We start from the raw sequence: 23,694 nt of genomic DNA, 5'->3' as shown, positions 1-23,694 counted from the left end.
GCTCTGCATCCATAAAAATAAAGAAGCAGATGAATAAATAATGAAAGATGCTCACAATATATTACATGGAAAAAATAAGGTTGCAATACAAAATGTCCATCACGATCCCATTTTTAGATAGATAATATACAGTTAGATCAAAAGGACAGATACTGAGGGGGAAAAAAAGACCTTGAAAAGGCACATACATGAGAATATGAATAATGGTCTTCTGAACTAAACCCCCAAGAAGTTACGCTCTATGCCCTATTTTATTTTCCTCACTGCCTTTATCACTTTCTGAAAATATCTATTTGTTCATCTGTTTATAAATTCCTGAAAGGAGGGGGTCCTTCATTCTCCCTCTATTCCCATAATCTAGAATCTAGCTACAGGAGAAGCTCTATAGATATTCTTTAGCAAAATCGCTCAGTAATGTGATCCAGTTGTTTTTTTTTCTCTCTCTCACCGGTCTATTTTTTAATGTATACAATATATTTATGGCTTTTGTCATAAGAAAAATAGAAGAGAAGAGAGATATTAAAAGGTATCATCCTCACCACTGCCAGTACTACCACGGTTCTTTGATCCTGGCTGTGGTCCCCAGAAAGACCTTGCAATCAGAGGCTAACGCCAGGCACCACTGGCACAACATCAAAGGGCTTTGCTCAGCCTGAGAACCCACCCAAAGCCTCCCATGCCTTCCCCCTCACTTCCTGGGTATTCATTTCGTCCATCTGTGCCCATTCAGCACAGCAATGTTATAACACCATCACACCCGCAGAGACTCAGGAAAAACCTGCCGCTGTTAGGGCAAACACTCGGGAGAATGTTTCCAAGCGAGAGGAGGTTGCCAGTCTGTACCCACACTCATCCTATCCCCAACCCCTCTCCTCCTTTGCCCCCAATCCTGACAACCATGGAGATCATTATTAAACACCAGAGCTAGTTGGAGTTTGGGAAGGAACCCAGGCCATGGGCATGGACAAGTAAGAACGCAGGCAAGTAGACCACTTGTTAGGGTCAGAGCCCAACTCCTAAGGGTCCTCCTGCCCAAGGTTGTTGGAGCCAATAGAAGCCGATCACGTTTGGTTCAGAAATAAGGGAAACCAAAGAATGAGGTTCAAACTCGTGCTCCAGAGAAGATGCTAGGCTGTGGGCAGGGCTGGTTTATAGGGTCCGCGTCAGCGGCGGGGGTGGAATTCTTGCAGGTTCGGCGCATGCGCTGCTCCTGGCTTGCCGCCATCTTGGATCACAGTGTTCGACGATGCAGCGGCGGCTTCGTCAGGCAGCGTCTCTGCACGCAGGGCTCGTGGGTAAGTGTCGCTGGAGGCTATTTCACAGTAGGAAGTTCCTGTGAAGTGCCAGAAGCAAGGCCTCTGCACATGGCCCCTTATGAGGAAGTGAAACAGACTGAGCACATAGGAAAAAAGATTAGACTATTACCCAGAATCCATTTTTATTTCCAAGGAATTGTTCATGGGCTTTACCGGTAACTAACCCCTCCTCTACCTTTTGTCTGGTTCCTCGTACTTGGGGGCACTAGGGGTGCAGGTGCGGCTTCTGTAATTGCCTCCTGTTGAGTGCTGGCGTTGTCATGACCCGGGTGGAGGAGAGGAACTAATCCCAGGCAGCTTTAGGTCTGTGTGATGGTCCCCAGGCCTCGTCCCTGACTCCCCTGAGCCACCCCCACTGGCCAGGCCTCTTAGAGACAATTTAGACTTTTTCCTAAAAAATGAAGCTGTCTAGGGCTTTGCCGGTAGGGAAGTGTGCCCTGATGTGGATGCTCGCCGCCAAGGCCTGAGTATCCCTGCTCACACTTTGGTGGTTTTTTTGGAAGAGGGGCTTGAGGTTCAAGCAAGTAGCCAAGGGGGCCGATTCCCTAGGCTGTCTCTGAAGAGGTTGGGGCTCAGGGGCCTCTTCCGCAAGTGTGATGCACCCCTGGGGTGACCCCTGAGACTTCAGGGTAGAGCAGGTGGTTAGGATCACAGGTGGGGTCTTCCCCACTTAAGGGGTGTGCTGGGCTTGTGGGTCACTGATTCACCAGGATTTTAGGTGCATCCACGTTCCTGGCTGGAAGGGGTGCAGGGTCAGGTGGATGGGAGCAGACAACACCTGGCTACCATATTCAGTGAGGGCTCTCATGGTTTCTCCTACCTGGAGAGCACATTTGAGTTGTTCCATTTCAAGGGGGCTAAGGTGTCCCTTCACTTGGGCTTGGAGAATGAGTTCCAATGCACTTAACCTTAGCTTATCCCTTGGGGTTAACAGCATGCAAACTGGGCAGTCGGAAGCACATTAATCCAATTTTCTTGAGTCTGCTGGCATCGCTTGGCTAAGGTTCATTTTCAGCTGATTTGATCTACGTTCTTGGATGGTTGGGGTCTCCATGATAAGTGCAAGGTCCATTTTATAGCCAGGGCACTCATTATCCCCTCTGTCACTTGACACACAAATGCTGGACCATTATCACTTTGTAGGAATCCTGGGACCCCAAGCCTGGGGATTATTTCTTTCAGTAATGCCTTAGCCACTTAAGCTACCCTTTCAGTTCTAGCAGGAAAAGCTTCTATCCACCCAGAAAATGTGTGTACCAGCACCAAGAGCTGCCTAAATTGCCAGGTGCTCTCAACATGACAATGCATTCAATTTATCAGTCTTCCCCAGGTTGTGTCCCTCTGGTTGATTGGGCCTTATCTGGGGACTTCTGGGGCGGGAGGGGGGGGTCTGGTGTTAGGTTGTTCATTGTGCAGATGAAAAGCCTGTCTCAGCTATCCAAGTGATTATACTTTTCATGCCAGGAGTTACCATGACCTCAATTAATCAATTACACAGGGCTTCCCATCTGTAGCGAGTTCCTTGATGAGCCTCCCTGATGGCTTGACAAGCTGCAGCCTGGAGAAAGAAGTATTGCTTTTGTTCATTAACTAGCCGCCCATGGCCTCCCACATCTCTATGGAAGCCCCACTTTTGGGCTTTGTCTAATTCTTCCTTTGTGTAGATTGGGGAATAATTGGATGGATCTGGCCCTCAAGGTGTGAGGGATAGTTGCCAAGTTACTGGTTCTAAAGCCGCTCTTTTGGCAGTTGCGTCTGCCGTGTTGTTTTCCTTTATTACCTCTGCACCCCCTTTTGGTGATCCCTACGGTGAATCACTGCCACCTTTTTTGGAATCTGCCCTGCTTCTAAGAGCTTCAGTATGTTCAAGCCGTGTTTCACCTGTTAACTCTCCACAGTAAGCATATTTGTTTCTTTCCAAATGGCCTCAGGTGCGTGCTGGATGGCATATGCATACCAGGAATCTATGTAAACACTTAAGATCTTCAATGTCCTGAGCTCTAAGGCCCAGGTGAGGGCATCAGCTTGGCTTTTTGATGCAAAATCCTTGGGGGCACACTTCATGGGTCTACTTGGATCTAGGAGGTCACTGCATATCCCAGCAGCCTTTTTCCTTCCCTCATAAAACTGCTCCCCATTTGTGAACCATTCCTCTTTGGCATCTGGTAGAGGCTCACTTTCCAGTTCAGGGCAACTGAAATAAATCATGTCTATGGTTCCTATACCATCATGCTCCAGGGGTCTGGTTTCTCTGTAGTAGAGTGGCAGAATTTAGCATGTGACAGGTTTGTATGGTAACCACTGGGTTGTCTAAAAGCATAGCCTGAGCTTCAGTCGACCTTCCAGAGGATAGGTGTTCTGAGCCCTTAGAACTGACTACAGCGTGAAGTTGCCTCGTGGCTCAATGCGTTAAGGACCTGGCATTGGTTAGCTGTGGTGTAAGTTCAGTCCCTGGCCCAGGAACTTCCACATGCCATGGGCATGGCCAAAAAAACAAACAAACAAACTCACTAAAGCCTAAACCTAGTGTGGAATCCACATAGTGATTGGCTGACCAAACATGATCTTTCAACCTCCTTCATCAGGGTTGGAGCAACTGCCACCTCTCATAGACAAGGAGGCTAGCCTTTAGTGGTTTGATCTAATTGTTTGGAGAGGAGTTACCATTATAGCTCAGCAGTAATGAACCCGACTAGTAGCCGTGAGGTTGTGGGTTCTGTCCCTGGCCTTGCTCAGTGGGTTAAGGATCCAGCATTGCCGTGAGCTGTAGTGTAGGTTGCAGATGCAGCTCAGATCCTGCTTAGCTCTGGCTGTGGTGTAGGCTGGCAGCTGCACCTCCAATTTGACCCCTAACCTGGAAACTACAAGTGTGGCCCTAAGAAAAAAGCAAACAACAAACACAAGAATAATTGTTTAGAGAAATAAGAAACCAGCTGAGTAAGGGATCTAAGTTTTTAAGTGAATACCCCAGTGGTGATTCCTCTTCTCACACGAATATGAAGGTCAAAGGGTTTAACTAAATCTGGAAAGGCCAGGGCAGGGGCCTGAAGTAATTGCTTTTTGAATTCTTGACAGGCATCTTTGCATTCGGAATTCATTCAAATGATCATCATCCTTTCAATGTTTCAGAGAGAGTCCCTAGACTATAGTTAGCGATCCAGATGTGGCAAAACCCAGGAAGCCCATAAGCTGTCTTCCAGTTTTGGGAGAGGCAAGGCTGCAAATATATTCTTTCCTTTCCTGGTCTAGACTTCTGTGGAAATGAAGCCTCGGTAGGTTTGTAATACCTGAGCCTTTTTCTTGGACACTTTCTATCCTCTATCAGCTCAGCAGTTCAGAGGCCTCCTTAGTAGTGCTGATGATCAGAATGTCATCTACCCTGGAGAGTACCTTCCTCCAGTATGTAGAGCTTTTAGGTTTTTGGCTAGAGTTTCCTAAAAGATGGTGCAGGAATTTTTGAAGCCTTGGGGTGGGACTGTCCAGTGGTACTATTGTTTTTGTTATGTGTTTGGCTCCTGCTGCTTGAAAGCAAAAAATGCTTGTGACTCTGGGGCTAACAGAATATGAAGAAGCCATCTTTTAGATTTAATGCAGAATACCAGGTCCTGGTGGACAGTCGAATGGCCGACAGGGTCTGGGGTCAGGAGCCACTGGAGGTATACCTTGATGACTTCACTGATTGCCCTGAGGTCCTGCACCATCCAGTATTCCCTGCCAGGTTTCTTTACAGGAAGAATGCAGGTATCACAAGCTGACTTACATGGTCTAATAAGGCTCTGGTCAGTTAGGCCCTATATAACAAGGGTGTTTTGTATTGGCCCGTTTTAGGGCTACCATGGAATTGGCTCTTGCAACTCACTGGCTCCAGAGTAAAGTGCCAAGTGCAGCGTCTCTGCACCCAGCACACTGGAATTGAGGTGTCATGTGCAGCATCTTTGCACATAGCTTGCCAAGTGTCGGGTGCAGCCATTTTACTCTAGGAGCTCTGGTCTGAAGTGCCGGGTGCAAGGCTTCTGCACGTGGCACCTAAGGAGCCAGTGAAACTAGCTTAAGCCCCAAGAGAGAAAAGGTTAGACTTTATTACTCAGATTCTATTTGTATTTCCTGGAAATTGTTATGGGCTTTGCTGGTGACACACTCAGAGAGTCATCTTACAACTTCAGTTATTAACACCTACTCTTAGGTCCCAAAGTTCTGCACCAGAAACTAACCACCCCTGGAACAGAATCCCTGTGGGGCAAATTATGCATAGTTACAGTTACAATCACGAGTCACTAATATCAAGCCCTGAAGTTTTAAAATAATATTTATAGTAGTTTAGTATATATAGTGAGCGTATTTTACTGTATGACATGCTATATAGAGAAAAGTACAGGTATTGTATAGTACTATACACTACATGTATATGCTGTACAAAATTATAGAGGTTATTCTGGAGTTTTTTTGTGGTACAGCAGAAGCGAATCCGACTAGTATCCTTGAGGATGTGGGTTCAATCCCTGGCCTCACTCAGTGGATTAAGGATCCAGCGTTGCTGTGAGCTGTGGCATATAGGTTGCAGATGTGGCTTGAATCCCAGGTTGCTACGGCTGTGATATAGGCTGGCAGCTAAGGCTTGGATTCAACCCTGAGCCTGGGAACTTCCATATTTTGTACCTGTGGCCTTAAAAAGACAAAAAGAAAAAAATTATAGAGGTCATTCTATTTTACCACATATATATGTGTCTATATTGAGAGAATACACTCAATTGTTCATGTTTTCATTTATGCTGGGACACTGGACGTTTTCACATGATATTTTGTACCACCTTTAGTCTTAAAGTGTGAGACACACCTATTCTAAAGCCATTGGTATTTTTTCAGTTGCTCCTGAGACAGAGGTTGAGTTCTTCATAGGGAGATAAGACAGGAAGACATCTATTTTGTTTTGAGAAGAATTACTCTTTGAGGTCTTTGAATTAAGCACAGAAGAAGCAAAGGCCTCTTCTGCAAAGGTCTTCATTAAGGACAGGGACACATCTCTCTAAAGAGATGTCTGTGTCAGCAGGAAAGCCTCTCCTTCTCCCAAAGTCAGTCAGTCTTTGTCAGTGAAATAAAGTGGGAGTTGGCAGCCTCAGCCCTGATTTGGGAGAGAGTTGGGCAAAGGTCACTGCCAACTGTGGCAAACAGGCTGACCCCACGACAGTGTGGGTGTGGCCAGAGAGGAGAGGCACCAGTGGGACATGTGAAGTCCAGGATGCAGGGGCTAGGTGAAATCTTTCTGTAATACATTTTCCTGCTCTTACCTCTAGGCCGGGATGTAGGACTGTGTTCAGAGATGCCCAGAAGAGAACGTAGGGGGAGGAGCCCGGGGAAAGGCCCTTAGCACAGCTGTGGGGAACATGGAAGTATTCCGCAGGGACCCCCAGAAATAGCTGGGAAGGGCAGTCAGGTATAAGACCACAACTCCAGTCGATCAGCTAGGTTAAGTGCTCAATTATAATGCAAATATTGATGGAAAATGGAGAATCCCAGGACATCTGGGTCACAGTGAACTAACAGTATTGATCATCAGTTCTGTGTCCAGAACTAGAAAGACCAGGGTGAACAAGACAAAAATGGTCCCAAACCTCACAGACACAACAAATATGCACAAATATGAAGCTGATTCCAATAGATTTTACAGTCTCTGAAGGTGTCCACCAACTTTTTCTATAAATGATCAGATAAATATTTTAAGTGTTGTGGGTCATATGGTATCTGTCACAAATAGTCAGCTCTGCCATTGTGATGTGAAAGCAGTCACAGGCAATGCATAAGCAAATAGGCTTTGTTGTATTCCAATAAAGCTTTATTTATGGACACTGACATTTGAATTGCATTCAGTTTTCACATGTCACAGAATATTATTCTGGTTTCTTTTCCAACTGCTTAAAAATGCAAAAATCATTCTTAGCTCATAGGTTATCCAAAAACAAGTCGAAGGCTGGATTTGTTCCATGGGATATAGTTTAGCCATCCCAGGTAGTCAGTTAACCTTAAATGATAATTTAAACTAGCCTATGGTTTTGAGAATGTGTTAATGTCAGGTGCTATGTTAAGTATGCTTCACTATAATAATATAACACTTAAAATTTGGCTTTCCAGTGGACTTTTCTTGGGTAGGGAAGGAGAGAGTGGCATTGCAGCTGTTTTTCCAAGAACTGAGTATAGCTATGGATGATGTTGCCATATGAATATCATCCATTATTTGTCTCTCTATAAAGAAAGTGTTGAAACAACTGACTTAGCCACCTCCTCTCAACCTCACCAAATGCCAAGTGAGAGGGGATTATCAAATCCAGTCCTGCCACGTTATTAAAGAACATCTGAGGTTTAGACGCAGTTCCAGAAAAGACACCCAAACACGGCTGCTATCCTGCCTCTTCTCCTGGCCCCATTTACCACTGTCTCTCCTCATCCTGAATGGCCATTCCACTTCTGGTCACAGACTGGCAAAGGGGATCACAGAAAGCTGGTAGCTTTGGGTCAATAGAGCATCCTGCCCAACAAGGGAACATGTGGCTAAGCGTGACTCTCTCTGGGGGAGAGACAAATTTAACAGGCATCTGGGCAGGGAACACTGCCCTGTTTATTGATGGAAAACTGTTTGCCAAGTTAAGAGCTCTTTGGGGATATTTGTAGATATTTGGCAAGGCCCAGTCCCAAAAGCTGATATGTGCTACGAGAAACACCTCTGGGCTCTGAAAACTGAATAGCCAAAAGGCTACCTCCCTAGAAGCCTATTAAGGGAGCAGCATGAAAAGTTCTACTTCTGGAGTTCCCCTTGTGGCTCAGTGATTTAGAACCCAACATAGTCTCCTTGAGGATGCAGATTCAATCCCTGGCCTCACTCAGTGGGTTAAGGTTCCAGTGTTCCCACAATCTGTGCTGTAGGTCGTAGATGTGGCTTGGATTCGCCTGGCTGTGGCTGTGGTGTAGGCCAGCAGCTGCAGCTCCAGTTCAGCCCCTAGCCTGGGAACTTCCATATGCCATAGGTGTGGCCATAAAAAGAAAAAAAAAAGTTGCACTTTCAAGGAGGATACATGGAAGTGAGCTAGCCTTTAAGAGATGCACCTCCTCCGTGAGTTTGTATGTGTATGTGCTTTTTAGACCTGCATCCATGGCATATGGAAATTCCCGGGCTAGGGGTCAAATTGGAGCTACAGCTGCTGGCCACAGCCACAGCAATGCAGGGTCCAAGCTTCATCTGTGACCTACACCGCAGCTCACGGCAATGCTGGATCCTTTAAGCCAAGAGAGATTCTCAGTGGAGATCCTTTAAGCCAAGGGATCAACCCCTGACCTCATGGATACTAGTCAGGTTTGTTTCCCCTGAGCCACAACTGAAACTCCTCCTCCTCCAGGAATTAGTCAAGCACTCCAACCTGATACTGTAACTTCTTTGCAATAATTTGCATAACTGTAATTAGTCACTTGTATGTATTTTATACCCACAAGCCTCAAGCGTATTCACTGTACTATACTAGCACAGTGCCAGGCACATGATAAAAACTTACCCCAGTGAGATACCCCCTCATGCCCAATAGGATGGCTACTATCAAAAGAAATAGAAAATAACAAGTGCTGGTGAGCATGTGGGGACATTGGAGCCTTTGATGTTAAAGTGGTGCAGCCATTATGGAAACCAGTATGGCAGTTCCTCAAAAAATTAGAACTATTGGAGTTCCCATCATGGCGCAGCAGAAGCAAATCCAACTGGGAACCATGAGGTTGTGGGTTCGATCCCTGGCCTTGCTCAGTGGGTTAAGGATCTGGCGTTGCCATGAGCTGTGGTGTAGGTCGAAGACGAGGCTCAGATCTGGCATTGCTGTGGCTGTGGTGTAGGTTAGCAGCTGTAGTTCCGATTAGACCCCTAGCCTAGGAACCTCCATGTGCTGCAGGTGCCGCCCTAAAAAAAAAAAAAAAAGAAAGAAAGAAAATTAGAACTGCTCTTGTACCCTGCAATTCCACTTCTGGGTATATATCCAAAAGAACTGAAAGCAGAGTCTCAAAGGGATAGTTTTACACTGATGTTCATAGCAGCATTATTCACAGCAGTCAAAAGTAGACGCAACACTGAGCATGTCAGTAGATGACTAAATCAGCAAAATGTGTTATATATAGATGATGCAATATTATTATTTGGCCTTCAAAAGGAAGGAAATTCTGACACATGCTGCAACATGGATGAACCTTGAAGACAGTTTTGTTTAAGTGAAATAAGACAGTCACATAAAGACAACTATACATGATTTCACTTACATAAAGTAGCTAAAGTAGTCAAATTCATACAAAGAGAATGGATGTTGCCAGGGCTGGGGGCCAGGATGGGAGCTGTCTAGTGGGTACAAAGTTTCAGTTTTATAAGAACAAGTTCTGGAGATCAGGTCCACAACAATGTCAGTATACCTAACATTACTGAACTCTACAATTAAAAATGGAAAACATGGTAAATTTTATGTGTATTTTACCACAATTTTTTAAAGTGAGTTTAAAAAAAAAAAAACAACTTCTTGAATAAATGAAGACCACTGCTGGGGATGTGGGACAAAATCCAATGCAAGGTACTTCAGCTAAAAAGAAATTTTATTGGCTCATGCAACAAAAATTAAATAAATAAATAAATAAATAAATCCAAAGAGAGATGCTTCAGGTATAGCAGGATTGAGGAGTTCAAATGATACCATTAGGAATCTGCCTCCATCTCACCCCTGCTTTCCCCACGTTGTAGGAAAGATGGGCACACAAGATTGTGGAATATTGATTTTCTGTTCATCAGTATAAGTTTCTCTCTGAATTGGACACTAAGTGGAGATTGCTTTAAAATCCCCTCAGGCTCACCTCACACTCCAGGAAGAGTAGGGGAAGAATGCGACTGCAAATGGGTAGCATGAGGGATTTTTTTCAGAGCAATGAGACTCATGGTGGTGATTACACAAATCAACACATGTATTAAAATTCCTAGAACTGAACAGTCCCCAAACCCAGTTTTTCTGTGTGTTAATTAAAAAAAAATAAAACAAATATTAACAAAATGGGAGTTCTCATTGTGGCTTAGTGGTAACAAACCCAACTAGTATCCATGAGGATGTGTGTTCAATCCTTGGTATCGCTTAGTGGGTTAAGGGTCTGGCATTGTCATGAGCTGCAGTGTAGGTCTCAGATGCAGCTCAGATCTAGCATGGCTGTGGTGTGGCCTAGGCCAGCAACTGCAGCTCTGATTTGACCCCTAGCCTGGGAACTTCAATTTGCAAAGAATGGTAACACCTTATGTTAACAAAATGTAAAGGGGAAAAAAAGAAAAAGTGTGGATAAGAAATAATAGCCTGCTTAGATAATCTGGAAATTTTTAAAAGTAAGGAAATGGAACTGCTAGATGTTCTTTATTTTAAACTGATCATTTAAAACCGAGGAGGTGGGCTAAAAAGCAAGTTAGACCTAGCTAAATAGAGAATTGATAAAACTAAAAATTGTAAAGAAATTACACAGGAATCCACATGGAGACACAGAGATAAAATACATGTAATATATATATAAGTATACATAGAGATAAATATTAAGTGACAAAGAAGATAGATAAGAAGCCCTGACAAATATGTAATCAAAGTTTGTGTAAAGATCAGAATAGAAAACAATCTTTGAAGATATGATGGTTGTGGTTTTCCAAAATTAATAAAAGATGTGGCTCTGGAGATTAGGAAGCCCAGCAAATCCCAACCAGAATAGATAAAGGTTTTATTTACTATATACATCATGGAAAGATTACAAATAACAAAACAAAGATATTAAAAGCAGCCAGAAGGAAAAGAAGGTCATTGGTAAAGACAGGTAAACAGCACACATCTTACCAGTAACATTGAAAGTCAGCTGTGAGTGAAATAACATTTTTAAAATACAAAGAAAAAACAGCTGTCAAACTACTACTGTGTACTCCAAAAAAAGAAGAAAAAAGTCTTCCAAGGATATGGACTATATACATTTGCCAAAAATTAAAAACTGGAAGAGTTTGTACCAATAGATTTCATTAATATAATTCCTAAAAGATACATTTCAAAAAGAAGAAAAATAAGAGTTCCCATCATGGCTCAGTGGAAAGGAATCTGACTAACATCCATGAGGATGTTCAATCCCTGGCCTCACTCAGTGCTTCAAGGATCTGGCATTGGTGTGAGCTCTGGTGCAGGTCACAGACTCGACTCGGATCTAGCGTTGCTGTGGTGTAGGCCGGCAGCTATACCTCCAATTCTACCCCTAGCCTGGGAACTTGCATATGCAGTGGGTGCATTAAAAAACAACAACAAAAAAAAATTAGTAAATAGGTATATATAAACAAATAGTATCTATAAAAATAATAGTAATACTTTGTGAGATATGAAAATAGATGTTAAAAAGTTGTCACATGGGAATGTAAGCACTCCCCAAGGCTTTACAAACGAATTTATATATATAGTTGACCTTTAAATAACATGGGTTTGAACTACAAGTCCATTTATAGTCATTTTTTTCCCCCACTAAACACTGCTGTACTACACAATCTGCTATTTGTTGTATCCATGCATGTGGAACTGCAGACATGGAGAGCCCACTCTTAAATTAGAGGCAAATTTTCAACTGCCCCTAACTCTCACATTGTTTATATATATATATACATACACACACATGTATGTGTGTGTATGAATATAATTCAGCCATAAAAAAGGCAATCCTGTCATTTGGATTTTTGGACAAGATGAATGAAGTTTGAGGGCTAAGTGAAATAAGCCAGACAAAGAGATATTATATGATCTCAACTTACATGTGTAATCTCAAAGAGCCAAACTCAAAGAAATAGAATATTGATAATTTCCAGGGTCTGAGGGTGGGGGAAATGGGGAGATGTTGGTCAAAGGGAATATACTTCCTAGTATAAGTTCTGAGGATCTGTGTATAGCATGATGACAGTAGTTAACAGTACTGGGGCTGGGGCGGAGGGGTCACGGGTGAAGAAGGGGCCGAGCTTTGAGCAACAGCGACGCAAGATGGCAGCCACCACAGGCTGGGGAGTAAAAGTCCCTCGCAATTTCCAACTGTTGGAAGAACTTGAAGAAGGCCAGAAAGCAGTAGGAGATGCAGTTAGCTGGGGTCTACAAGATGTTGAAGACATGACACTTACAAGATGACAAGAATGATAATTGGGCCTCCAAGAACAACTTATGAAAACTGAATATACAGCCTTAAAATAGACTGTGGACCTAAATACCCAGAAGTGCCCCCCCTGTAAGATTTGTAATAGAAATTAATATGAATGAAGTTAATAGTTCTAATGGAGGGGTAGACCCCAGAGCCATATCAGTGCTAGCAAAATGGCAGAATTCACATAGCATCAAAGTTGTTCTGCAAGAGCTTTGATACCTAATGAGGTCTAAAGAACATATGCAACACCCTCAGCCACCTGAAGGACAGTGTTACAGCAATTAATCAAAAAGAAAAACCACAGGACCTCCCCTAACCCTCATTTGATTTAATCAGTCTTCATTTTCCACAGTAGTAAATTTTCTAGATACATCTTGTAGACCTCAGAGCGCTATAAAGGAAGCTCCTGTTCAAAGGCAGTTTATCAGGGAGTTCATGTCATGGTGCAGCAGAAATGAATTCAACTAGTAACCATGAGGTTGTGGGTTTCATCCCTGGCCTCACTCAGTGGGTTGGGGAACCGGCATTGCCGTGAGCTGTGGTGTAGGTTGCAGATGCAGCTCAGGTCCAGTGTTGCTGCGGCTGTGGTGCAGGCCAGCAGCTGTAGCTCCGATTCGACCCCTAGCCTGGGAATCTCCATATGCTGCGGGTGCGGCCCTAAAAAGACAAAAAAAAAAAAAAAGGCAATTTATCTTAAGATACTTTAACTGATACTAATTTTTGTCCATTTGAACTGTGTAAGTTGTGCTATAACAACAACAAAAAACCAATACTGTAGTATATACTTGGAAGTTGCTAAGAAAATACATCTTAAACATTCTCACTATAATAATAACAAAAAGTAAAATGATAATTGTATGAGGTAGAGGATGTTTTAATAACCTTATTGTAGTAATCATTTCTCAATATATCCATATCAAATCTTTACATTGTACACCTTAAACTAATACAACACTGTGTGTCAATATCTCGATAAAACTAGAAAAATATTAATAGTACAAGTTAAACTTAAAAGTAATCATCACATTATGAATACAGAAGAAATATTCTTTCAGTATTTGAAACTGTTCTCCAATTCAGAAAAGTTGCTTATACCATTGAGAGATAAGTAAAATTCCCACAAGTCTTCATCCTTTCATTTTTGCCCTTCTCATTAATCTAAACAAAAGTATCAACTAACTTTCTGGTCAAAGTTACACACTCATTCATCAGTACAATCATAGATTGACTAAGGATACAAGAGTTTGGTAAAAAAAAAAAATCACCAGAAGTATTCTATGAGAATTAATTGGATATTTGGAGTTTACAATAAACAATAATGTGTTTTTAATTATTTGTAAATTGAATGTTAGACATCCTTTGTATGTAAAATTTGTAATAAATACATATAATTTATAATATATGGGTGTAGCTAGGTAAATAGTAATTTCCAGAGCAATTACTGTAAAAATTACCCAAAGAAATACATCTGAAAACACTAGAAATAAATCAAGATAGAATCTTTAATCAAATAACACATAGAAAAGCCAGAAGAGAAATAAGGAAACAAATCAGATAATAAAATGGTAGACTTCAGTTCTAACCTATCAGTAACGATCTTAAATATTAATCTGAATATACCAATTAAAAGGCAAATATTGGAAGATTAGTAAAGAGCAACTATATCCTGCTTTCAAAAAAACGCACTTCCGTCATGGCTCAGTGGTTAACAAATCCAACTAGTATCCATGAGGATGCAGGTTCGATCCCTGGCCTTACTCAATGGGTTAGGGATCTGACATTGCCGTGAGCTGTGGTGTAGGTCTCAGGTGTGGCTCAGATCCCGAGTTGCTCTGGCTGTGTCATAGGCCAGCAGTTCCAGCTCTAATTCAACCCCTCGTCTGGGAACCTCTATGTGCTGTGGGTGTGGCCCCAAAAAGACCAAAAACAAAAACAAAACTCACTTCAAACTCAGTGTCACAGGTAAGTTAAAAGGATGAGAAAAGATACACCATGCAAACATTAATTTTTTTAAGGCAGAAGTTATATTATCAGAAAAAGTTGACTTCAGAACAAAGAAAATAACTAGAAGCAAAGACCTTACATAATGACAAAAGGATCAATTTATCAAGACGTAGCAGTTCTAAATATGTACACATCAAACAGCAGAGCCTCAAGGTACATGAGAGGAAAAACAGAAAAATCCACAGTTGTAATTAGGACTTCATTATGCCCCTCTCAGCACAGAACTACTAGAAAGAAAGTCAACAAGGACGTAGAAAATCTGGACTCCACAATCCATGGAAACAACCTAAATGTCCATCAACAGAAGAATGGATAAAGATGTGGTACATATATACAATGGAATATTACTCAGCTGTTAAAAGGAAAGAAAGAACAGCATTTGCAACAACGTGGGTGGACCTAGAAATTATCATGCTAAGTGAAGTCAGACAATGAGACACCAACATCAAATGCTATCACTTACATGTGGAATCTAAAAGACACAGTGAACTTCTTTGCAGAACAGATACTGACTCACAGACTTTGAAAAACTTATGATTTCCAAAGGAGACAGGTTGGGGAGTGGGGGGATGCACTGAGGGTTTGGGAAGGAAATGCTATAAAATTTGGTTGTGATGATTGTTGTACAACTGTAAATGTAATAAAATTCATTGAGTAAAAAAAATCTAATTGACATATATAAGCACACTGCCCAACAGGAGTAGAATACACATACTTTTTTTTTTCTAGTGCCCTTGAAATATTAACCAAGATAGATCATATTCTGGTCCATAAAGCAAACCCAAAGAGAAAATTTTAAATCGTAAAAATGGTCAGGGATCTAAGAGGGAAAAACGGAAGAACTATTCCAGATTGAAAGAGGCATAAAATGCAGTGCATCTTCCTAGATGCAATCAGGACCACCTTTTGGGAGAAGTAGCAGTATGAACAGGGTATATAGATGAGATGGCAGTGTTGCATCTTACTTGATTGATTTCCTTACCTGAAGGGTTACAAAGGGGAGTGTTCGTGTTTGGAGGAAATACACATAGAATTTGGAGGTGATAAGGCAACACATCTGTAGCTTATATTCAAATGGTTCATAAAAACTAATTATAAGTTTGCACACATACAGGGACATTATAGAAAGAAAAAGAGAATAATGAATTAATGCAGTGGAATGTTAAAAAGTTGAGAAGCTCAGTAAATGAGATGTGGATGTTTTCGTTGCCCTTCCAACTTTTCCTGAAGTTTGAAATTACCTCAAAATAAATTAATTTTAAAACAGTAGCTAAATATACACATATTAACAAAGGCTGAAGGTGTCCATCTACTGAAAGAAATATAAAGTTGATTCTTCAGGCAGAAGACTCATGTAGTTACAGAAATTAACTTATGCAAGGGGAGACAAATAGAAAAACCAATGGGATAGACCCACATGTATCAAGATATTTGATTGATGACAGATTATTAATGGTGCTATATTAATTAGATACCACGTTGAAAAGGAATATTGGAGTTCCCGTCATGGTGCAGCAGAAATGAATCCGACCAGGAACCATGAGGTTGTGGGTTTGATCCCTGGCCTCGCTCAGTGGGTTAAGGATCTGGCGTTGTCATGAGCTGTGGTGTAGGTCACAGATGCGGCTCGGATCTGGTGTGGCTGTGGCTGTGGCAAGGGCTGGCAGCTGTAGCTCCAATTAGACCCCTAGTCTGGGAACCTCCATATTCCACAGGTGAGGCCCTAAAAAGCAAAAAAAGAAAAAAAGAAAAGGAATATTGACCCCTATCTTACCTTATCCACTAAATATCCTATTTTCAAAAAGGATGCCATGATTCTTGGATTCATAATCAGGGGACAGATTTCTTCACTGAGCAGAGGTTACCACTGTAGCACTTCAGCTGTTGGCAGGGTTAAGAAATTGCATCTTTAGCATGAAAATCAGGGCTTCAGAGCAGAACCAACAGCAATGAGATATGCCCAAATGGTCCCATAGCGTGGTACCAGAGCTAATGGGTACAAACATAGGACACTCATCATAGTGGCTACAGCTGGCAGACCTGTCTACAAACATGTGACACACCACCAGGGTCTACCACACAGGAATGGAGGATCCCTTGCCATAATCTGGAGGTTCTGGGTGAGCAGGTGGAGGCAAGGGCCAATTGGGCTACTGTTAAATTCACTCCAGTTGAACTCATTGGAGCACCTATAAGCACCCTATCAGTCTGAATTAGGTCTTATCTAAACTTATCTTAGCTCTGTGTCCTCAGTGCTTTGCATAGGGTCAGTGTATTATTTTGATCAGGCTACCATAACAAACTACCATAGATTCAGTGGCTTAAACACAGAAATGTATTACCTCATAGTTCCAGGGGCTGAAATTCCTTTGTTTGTTCTGAGGCCACTCTCGTGCTGTGTCAAAGACTGTCTTCTCCCTGTGTCTTTACATGATCTTCCATGTGTCTGTGTCCAAATTTCCTCTTCTCATTGGGACGCTGTCGTACTGGGGTAGGGCCCACCCTGATGACCTCATTTTAACTTAATCACCTCTTTGAAGACCCTCTCCCCAAATAACTTCTGATTCTACAGTCCTGAGGGTTAGGACTTCAGCATATGAATTTACTGGAGGGTGCACATTACAGCTCATGACAGTAGCCCTTTGATACTCTGTGCTAAGTAAATAAATGAATGAGTGAGTGAATGATAAGATACCTGCATTGCAATATCGCCTCTGTGGAAAGTTTCAAGCCTAGATGCCTGAGCTGAGAATATGTGGGCATTTATCATTGTGCTAGACCCCTCCTCTGCCACCAGTGAAACGAAGTGGAGAGAACAGCAACCCCAATGAGACAGCAGGGAGCCAAGCTAAGTGCTAATACCACCTACTTGTTGTGGCTACTGCTTTGATGTCTTCAATTTTCCAGCACTAAACATTGAGGCTGATTCTCCAAGTGCCAAGGAGGCTCCAGGAGCCAAATTCGAGTCACCTTTTGGAATTAACCCTTACCCACTCCCAAATCCTGGAGAAAACATTTAGACACACACAACCACCACCCCTAGAAAGACTTTCATTGTCAGGATGTGTGGTAGGAAGATAAACTGACCTAGATCCATTTATTTCCAATTTTCCAGGTCAATACAACCATTATGGCCAGGGTTGTAATTTCAAATCTACAAGTCCATTGTTTTCACATATATCCTTGTGATCAATTGAACATATGCCCACACTTTGGTAACTGAGGAAATGATGGCAAAAAGCTTAGATACCGGAATCCTAAATCTGGTCCTACTCTTTAAATATATCACCACCTGTAAATATGAATGCTTTGAGGGTAATCATCTCAGTGGTCCCTTCAAATCTTAGGCTTGCTTATATCTAGATACCGTGTTTTTTTTTATCACCAATTATGGCTTTGATGGCCATATATCTTCATATTTGTTCATCTATTGTTTTGATCAATATTCATTTATTCAGTATTCCTTCATCAGATCAATATTTACTGAGCGTTGACTAGTGTTCTCAGACCTGATGGACAACAGGGCAAGAAGATATATTAGTGGGAAAGATAGATGATAAATAAATAATTAGAATAATTGAAAGATGTAATCATAGAATAATTAGAATAATTTGAAGATGTAATTGAAAACCATGTGAAGACCAGAGGTATGGTATTCTAGCTGAAGGGAACAGAATATGCAAAAGGTAAGAACAAGACTTTTTAGAGGAACAGAAAAAAAGTCCGGTGTGACTTTGAGCATTGAAAGCTCACTAAGTGTCCAGAATGATATGCTCTGTCATTTGGTTTAAGCTGAACTCTCCCAAGCATTTGAGAATTAGGAAAGAACATTCATTCTTATAAAACAAGTAACTTCTCCATTATCCCTTTCATGAGTTAAGATCTGGGTCATGGCTACTCTTGAACTTCCATCCTCTGACTTGAAGCATCTCAGTGGTATTGGTGTATCTCATGCCACTTCAAGTCCTCTTGTAAAGATAACTTTCTTCTTTTTGAACTCCCAGTATGTACACTGAGCACTTATCAAATGTCAGGGACCCTGCTTCACATGCATTATCTCCTTTAATCCCTACAGCAAACTCATTAGGGATGGCACTGTTTTACAGGCAAGGAAACTGAGGCTCAGAGATATTAGATGACTTGTCCATATTCACTCAAGAAAGAAGTGGGAGAACAGGTTTTTGAGAGTCCAGGCATGCGCCATGCCATTTTTGGCTTCGCTATTTTGGCTGTCACTATCCCTCGTGTGATGTTCACGATCTTTGACTTAAATCAGTTCCTAAAATCATGGCAGCTCTCAAGGAGTCCTCAGCCTCTTCTAAAGGACTTTTCAGTTCTGCCAGTTTATTGGTTACAAATGCCATTTGGGACCAACATCAAGTTGACTTCATCTGAGTCTCAAGGGAGGATTTTTTTAAATTGAGATGCTTGGATTTGAACCCAAGACTAAAAATTCCGTCTGCTAATTTTGGACAGCCTCCCCCAGGTGATTCCAGTGAGCAGCCAGGAAGAGGTCAGGTTTATCCAGTCTCACATTCCTGACATAAGCAGCCTGTGCCAGGAAACTTTCAGAAGTGGAGGGTTCATCAAGTACCAGTTTGATAGTCCTAGTATCTGGAACCTTCTTGCTTTTTTGCCTCAACTGTGCTCTTCCCAAACATTGGTTGCCTGAAGAAATGAGAGTCATCCAGTGTTAATGAATACCATGTAGTTGAAAATTCTTATAGCTGATAAACAATTTTACATCCCATTTCTTGGAACTGCGCTGCTTTGTTCTGGTTTTTGTAAGAAAAAAAAAGAAAACACAAGCAAACAACAGAGCATCTCAGGGTGCAAATCATAAAAGAAAAGCATGTCTGCCTTATTAAACCCACATTGTGAAAAGATCAAAAGTACAGAAAGAAGAGAAAGAGGAATGGGGGAGGAGGCAGTTACTGAGGATAGAAAGAGAGAAAAAAAAAGGGGTAGGTCAAATATGGGCTCTAGTGACTGTGGTTCTGAATTTTAAAAACCTACTTTCACTCTTACTCAGAGGAGCCATAGAGAGATTCTTCTCTTACCAAGAACATGTTGTACCTTCGTTGGCCCAAAAGATCCAGGAAAGTTTTAATCCTTAATGCACAAAAATTCCCCAGGAGCCCAAGAAGAGCTTTTCTGCTGGATTGTGATAGAAAGCCCACTCCTTCATGTATAATTGAAGACATTTAGGGCAGCATTATAACTCTTCCTGCTTATACACAGCCTCCAAACTCTTGCTAATGTGCAGCTTTCCCAGGAAGCTCTCTTTAGCAATTAAAAAATGGTTATTCTACTGCCTTGGAAGAGTCTGAGCTCATCCGGTCTTTGTGTGGATTGCAACAACACATTAAGGAGTTATTCACTTCACTTGTACTCACTCTACAAACTTTTCTCACACTGTGCTTGCCAAACATGTGGGTGACACTCATGACATTTTTTTTCAAGATATCACACATAATGAAATGGATTTTTTTTGTTTGTTTGCTTTTTTTTAGGGCCACACCTACGGCATATGGAGGTTCCCAGGCTAGGGGTCTGTTCACAACTACAGCTGCTGGCCTACACCATAGCCACAGCAATGAAGGATCTGAGCCGAGTCTGCGACCTGCACCGCAGCTCATGGCAGTGCCAGATCCTTAATCCACTGAGTGAGGCCAGAGATTGAAACCAAAACCTCATGGTTCCTAGTTCTATTCCTTTCTGCTGTGCCACGACAGGAACTCTTGAAATTGTTGTTTTTGATAAGCATTTTCTCTTAATTTATCTAGTTGATTTCTAATTTGCCAAGTATAGAAGGTAAGATTACATTATGTGTGGTCTCTACCTCTCAAGGAAAGTTTGCTTTTGAAATTTTAATGCTGGAATCTTCATCTTCCCACATAGAGACCTAATTTAATTCATAGCCAAATGTACTAAAGGGAATATTATTTTGCATTTCAACTGTGATGTACAGGAATCTCCAAAAATGGAAAGGAAAAAGTGGTTACCTTATTAGTCTGTGTAGTTTAGAAACGTGTTATTCAGTGTGTGGTGTACAGACCAGCAGCACCAGCAGGACCTAAGATTTTGTAGAAAAAAACCACTGCTTTAGTTCAATGATACCAAAGTGGAGGAATTTTTCCTCCCAGGAGGCACTGGAAACATTTTTGGTCGTTAGGGGTGAGGATGCTAGGGGATTCTAGTGGGTAGAGGTCAGGGGTGCTGCTCAACATTCTTTGTGGACAGTCTCCACAACAAGAACCATCTGACCCAAAATGTCAATAATGCTGCTCTTGAGACACCCTAATTAAAGGAAAGTGAATTGGAAATAATGGAGTGGAAATGGAAAGAGTAAAAACAAAGTGTTTCCAGCTGATAAGTAGAGAAGTAAAGGAGAAAAGGAGGGGAGTTCCCATTGTGACACATCAGAGATGAATCCAACTAGTATCCATGAGGATGTAGGTTCCATACCTGGCCTCGTTTGTTGGGTGGGGGATCCAGCATTGCTGTGAGCTGTGGTGTAGGTCGCAAATGTGGCTCAAATCCCATGTTGCTGAGGCTGTGATGAAGGCCGGCAGCTGATAACTCTGATTCAACCCCTAGCCTGGGAATTTCCGTATGCCACAGGTGCAGCCCTAAAAAAAAAAAAAAAAAAAAAAGAGTTCCCATCGTGGTGTAGCGGAAGTGAATCCAACTAGGAACCATGAGATTGCAGGTTGGATCCCTGACTTCGCTCAGGAGGTTAAGGATCTGGCGTTGCCATGAGTGGTGGTGTAGGTTGCAAACGAGGCTTGGATCTGGCGTTGCTGTGGCTGCGGCATAGGCTGGCAGCTGCAGCTCCAATTCAACCCCTAGCCTGGGAACCTCCATATGCCATGGGTGCAGCCCTAAAAAGACCAAAAAAAAAAAAAAAAAAAGAAGAAGAGAAAAGGATACATTGAGACATTGGCAAGAGAGTCATGGAACTTGGGCTGTGATGATGGGGACTGTCTGCCCTTGGGGAAGTCATTTACCCTCTCTCAGTTTCATTTTACACATTTCATAAAATGAAGGGGGAGAAGTTCTGATTGTGGCTCAGTGGGTTAAGAACCCTACATAGTGTTTGTGAGGCTGCAGATTCGATCCCTGGCCTTGCTCGCTGGGTTAAGGATCTCGCATTGCTGCAAGCTGTAGCATAGGTCACAGATGTGGCTTCAGGTCCTGCTTTGCTATGGCTGAGGCATAGGTCTGTAGCTGCAACTCCAATTTGACTACTAATCTGGAAACTTCTATATGTGCAGGTGCAGCTGTAAAAAGAAAAAAAAAAAATTAAGGGAAAAAAGACTGAACCAAAAGAATGGGATTATCCCTAAGGTTCTTCTCAGAATAGATGCATTGTAATTTAAGCAGTATTTCCCAAGCTTGAGTAATCCATATCTTCACTATGTTTACCATATCTGAGTGTCATCTTTGCTAGATTTTTACTTTAACATATTTTCTATTTTTAAGATATATTTTGAAAGGAAATGTTATGTCACTGTCATTAATTTATAGTCACTATTTGTCTTAACTGGAAGTAACCACCATTAAAAGAAAACAATGTTATTTAAGTGTATCTAGATGCAATTGCCTTGCCAGGATTTAGAGCATGAAGCTAGACCTCTCTCAGCTAAATGGGAAATTAATGGGGATTTGAGGAATTAAAGCCTTGCTAGCACCAAACTGAGACCCTTTGTATCACTTTAAGTGATTTTTGGAGTTCCCGTCATGACACAGCGGAAATGAATCTGACTAGGAACCATGATGTTTCAGGTTTGATCCCGGGCCTCACTCAGTGGGTTAAGGATCTGGTGTTGCCGTGAGCTGTGGTGTAGGTCGAAGATGCGGCTTGGATCTCTTGTGGCTGTTGCTGTGGCTGTGGATGGCAGCTGTAGCTCCAGTTCGACCCTTAGCCTGGGAACCTCCATATGCCACAGGTCCTAAAAAGCAAAAAAAAAAAGAAGAAGATTTTATATTTACACCAGTGATGTAGCTACACTTTGGAAGATGGTAGCATAGCAATCGAGAGGGCAAACTTTGGAAGCAGATCCATTTGGGTCCCAGACTTCACCTCTGTGATTCACTGGCTGTAGGATGTTGGGCAAGTGACTTAACCTTGCCAGGCCTCGGTTCCTCCTTGGACATTAGTAATTGGACCTAGGGCAGCCTCTGAGATGGCCCCCAAGGATCTCTACCTTTAGGCATTTATGCTCTTGTATATCCCGCCACCTTACCTCAACTGTGTGCTGGATCTCACCACTACTTATAACCAACAGCATACAGCAATAATGATGGGATGTCACTACTGAGATTAGATTGCAAAAAGACTCTCCCTACTACTGTGGAGAAACAAGCTGCCATATCAACAGCCAACAAGTATATAATAAGGCCAACCAACCACCATCTGAATGAGCTTGGAAGTGAATTTCCCATCAGGCAAACCTTGGAATGGCTGCATCCCCAGCCTGTGAGATATTGATAGTTTATCTAAGCTGCACCTAGAGGAGTTCCCGTGGTGGCACAGTGGTTAACGAATCCGACTGGGAACCATGAGGTTGCGGGTTCGATTCCTGGCCTTGCTCAGTGGGTTAAGGATCTGGCATTGCCATGAACTGTGGTGTAGGTTGCAGACGCGGCTCGGATCCCGAATTGCTGTGGCTCTGGCATAGGCCAGTGGCTACAGCTCCAATTCAACCCCTAGCCTGGGAACCTCCATATGGGAGCGGCTCAAGAAAAGGCAAAAAGACAAAAAAATAAATAAAATAAGCTGCACTTAGATTCTTGACCCACAGAAACTGTGACATAATACATATTTATGACATAATATACATTTGTTGTTTTAAGCTGATAATTTTTAAAATAATTTGTTATGCAACACTAACAATGCAGTTACTATGAGAGTTGTGCAAGATAATGGTGCTCCATTCAGGGGACACATCTTACTGGAAATATTGTAGGGAAAATTCACAATAGCTGCTAGTATTAAGTTCGTTATAAATATGAATGGGCAACCAAAGATCCCAGACATGAGAACTAAGATGAAAATAGCACAACTAACCTACAATCAAAAGAATAAAATAAAACATCTTTAAAAGTATAATTAATCTAGTTCTGTGAAATATGCCATTGGTAATTTGAGAGTAATTGCATTGACTCTGTAGATTGC

At 42.0% G+C, this 23,694-nt stretch overlaps 1 protein-coding gene and 1 pseudogene across 1 annotated transcript in view; both read left to right on the top strand.

Annotated features, from left to right (window-relative positions):
* Nucleotides 1-1,051: 1,051 nt before the first annotated feature.
* TMEM233 (transmembrane protein 233) overlaps nucleotides 1,052-23,694 on the top strand; it is an 89,209-nt gene continuing 66,566 nt past the window's right edge. The window contains exon 1 of the mRNA XM_084996391.1: nucleotides 1,052-1,295. Coding sequence (XP_084852517.1) covers nucleotides 1,125-1,295 — 171 coding nt within the window. The 5' untranslated portion in view covers nucleotides 1,052-1,124. The remainder of the gene's footprint in view (nucleotides 1,296-23,694) is intronic.
* LOC110256795 (ubiquitin-conjugating enzyme E2 variant 1 pseudogene) lies at nucleotides 12,338-12,822 on the top strand (annotated as a pseudogene).

The sequence above is a fragment of the Sus scrofa genome, chromosome 14 (genome assembly GCF_054392235.1).
Source record: "Sus scrofa isolate SSC_HxYL_T2T_F1_AM1 chromosome 14, Sscrofa_HxYL_maternal_Yorkshire_Landrace_v2.0, whole genome shotgun sequence".
Taxonomy (NCBI): domain Eukaryota; kingdom Metazoa; phylum Chordata; class Mammalia; order Artiodactyla; family Suidae; genus Sus; species Sus scrofa.
The sequence above is the reverse complement of the archived record's forward strand: the minus strand, read 5'-3'. Positions and strand labels throughout refer to the sequence as shown.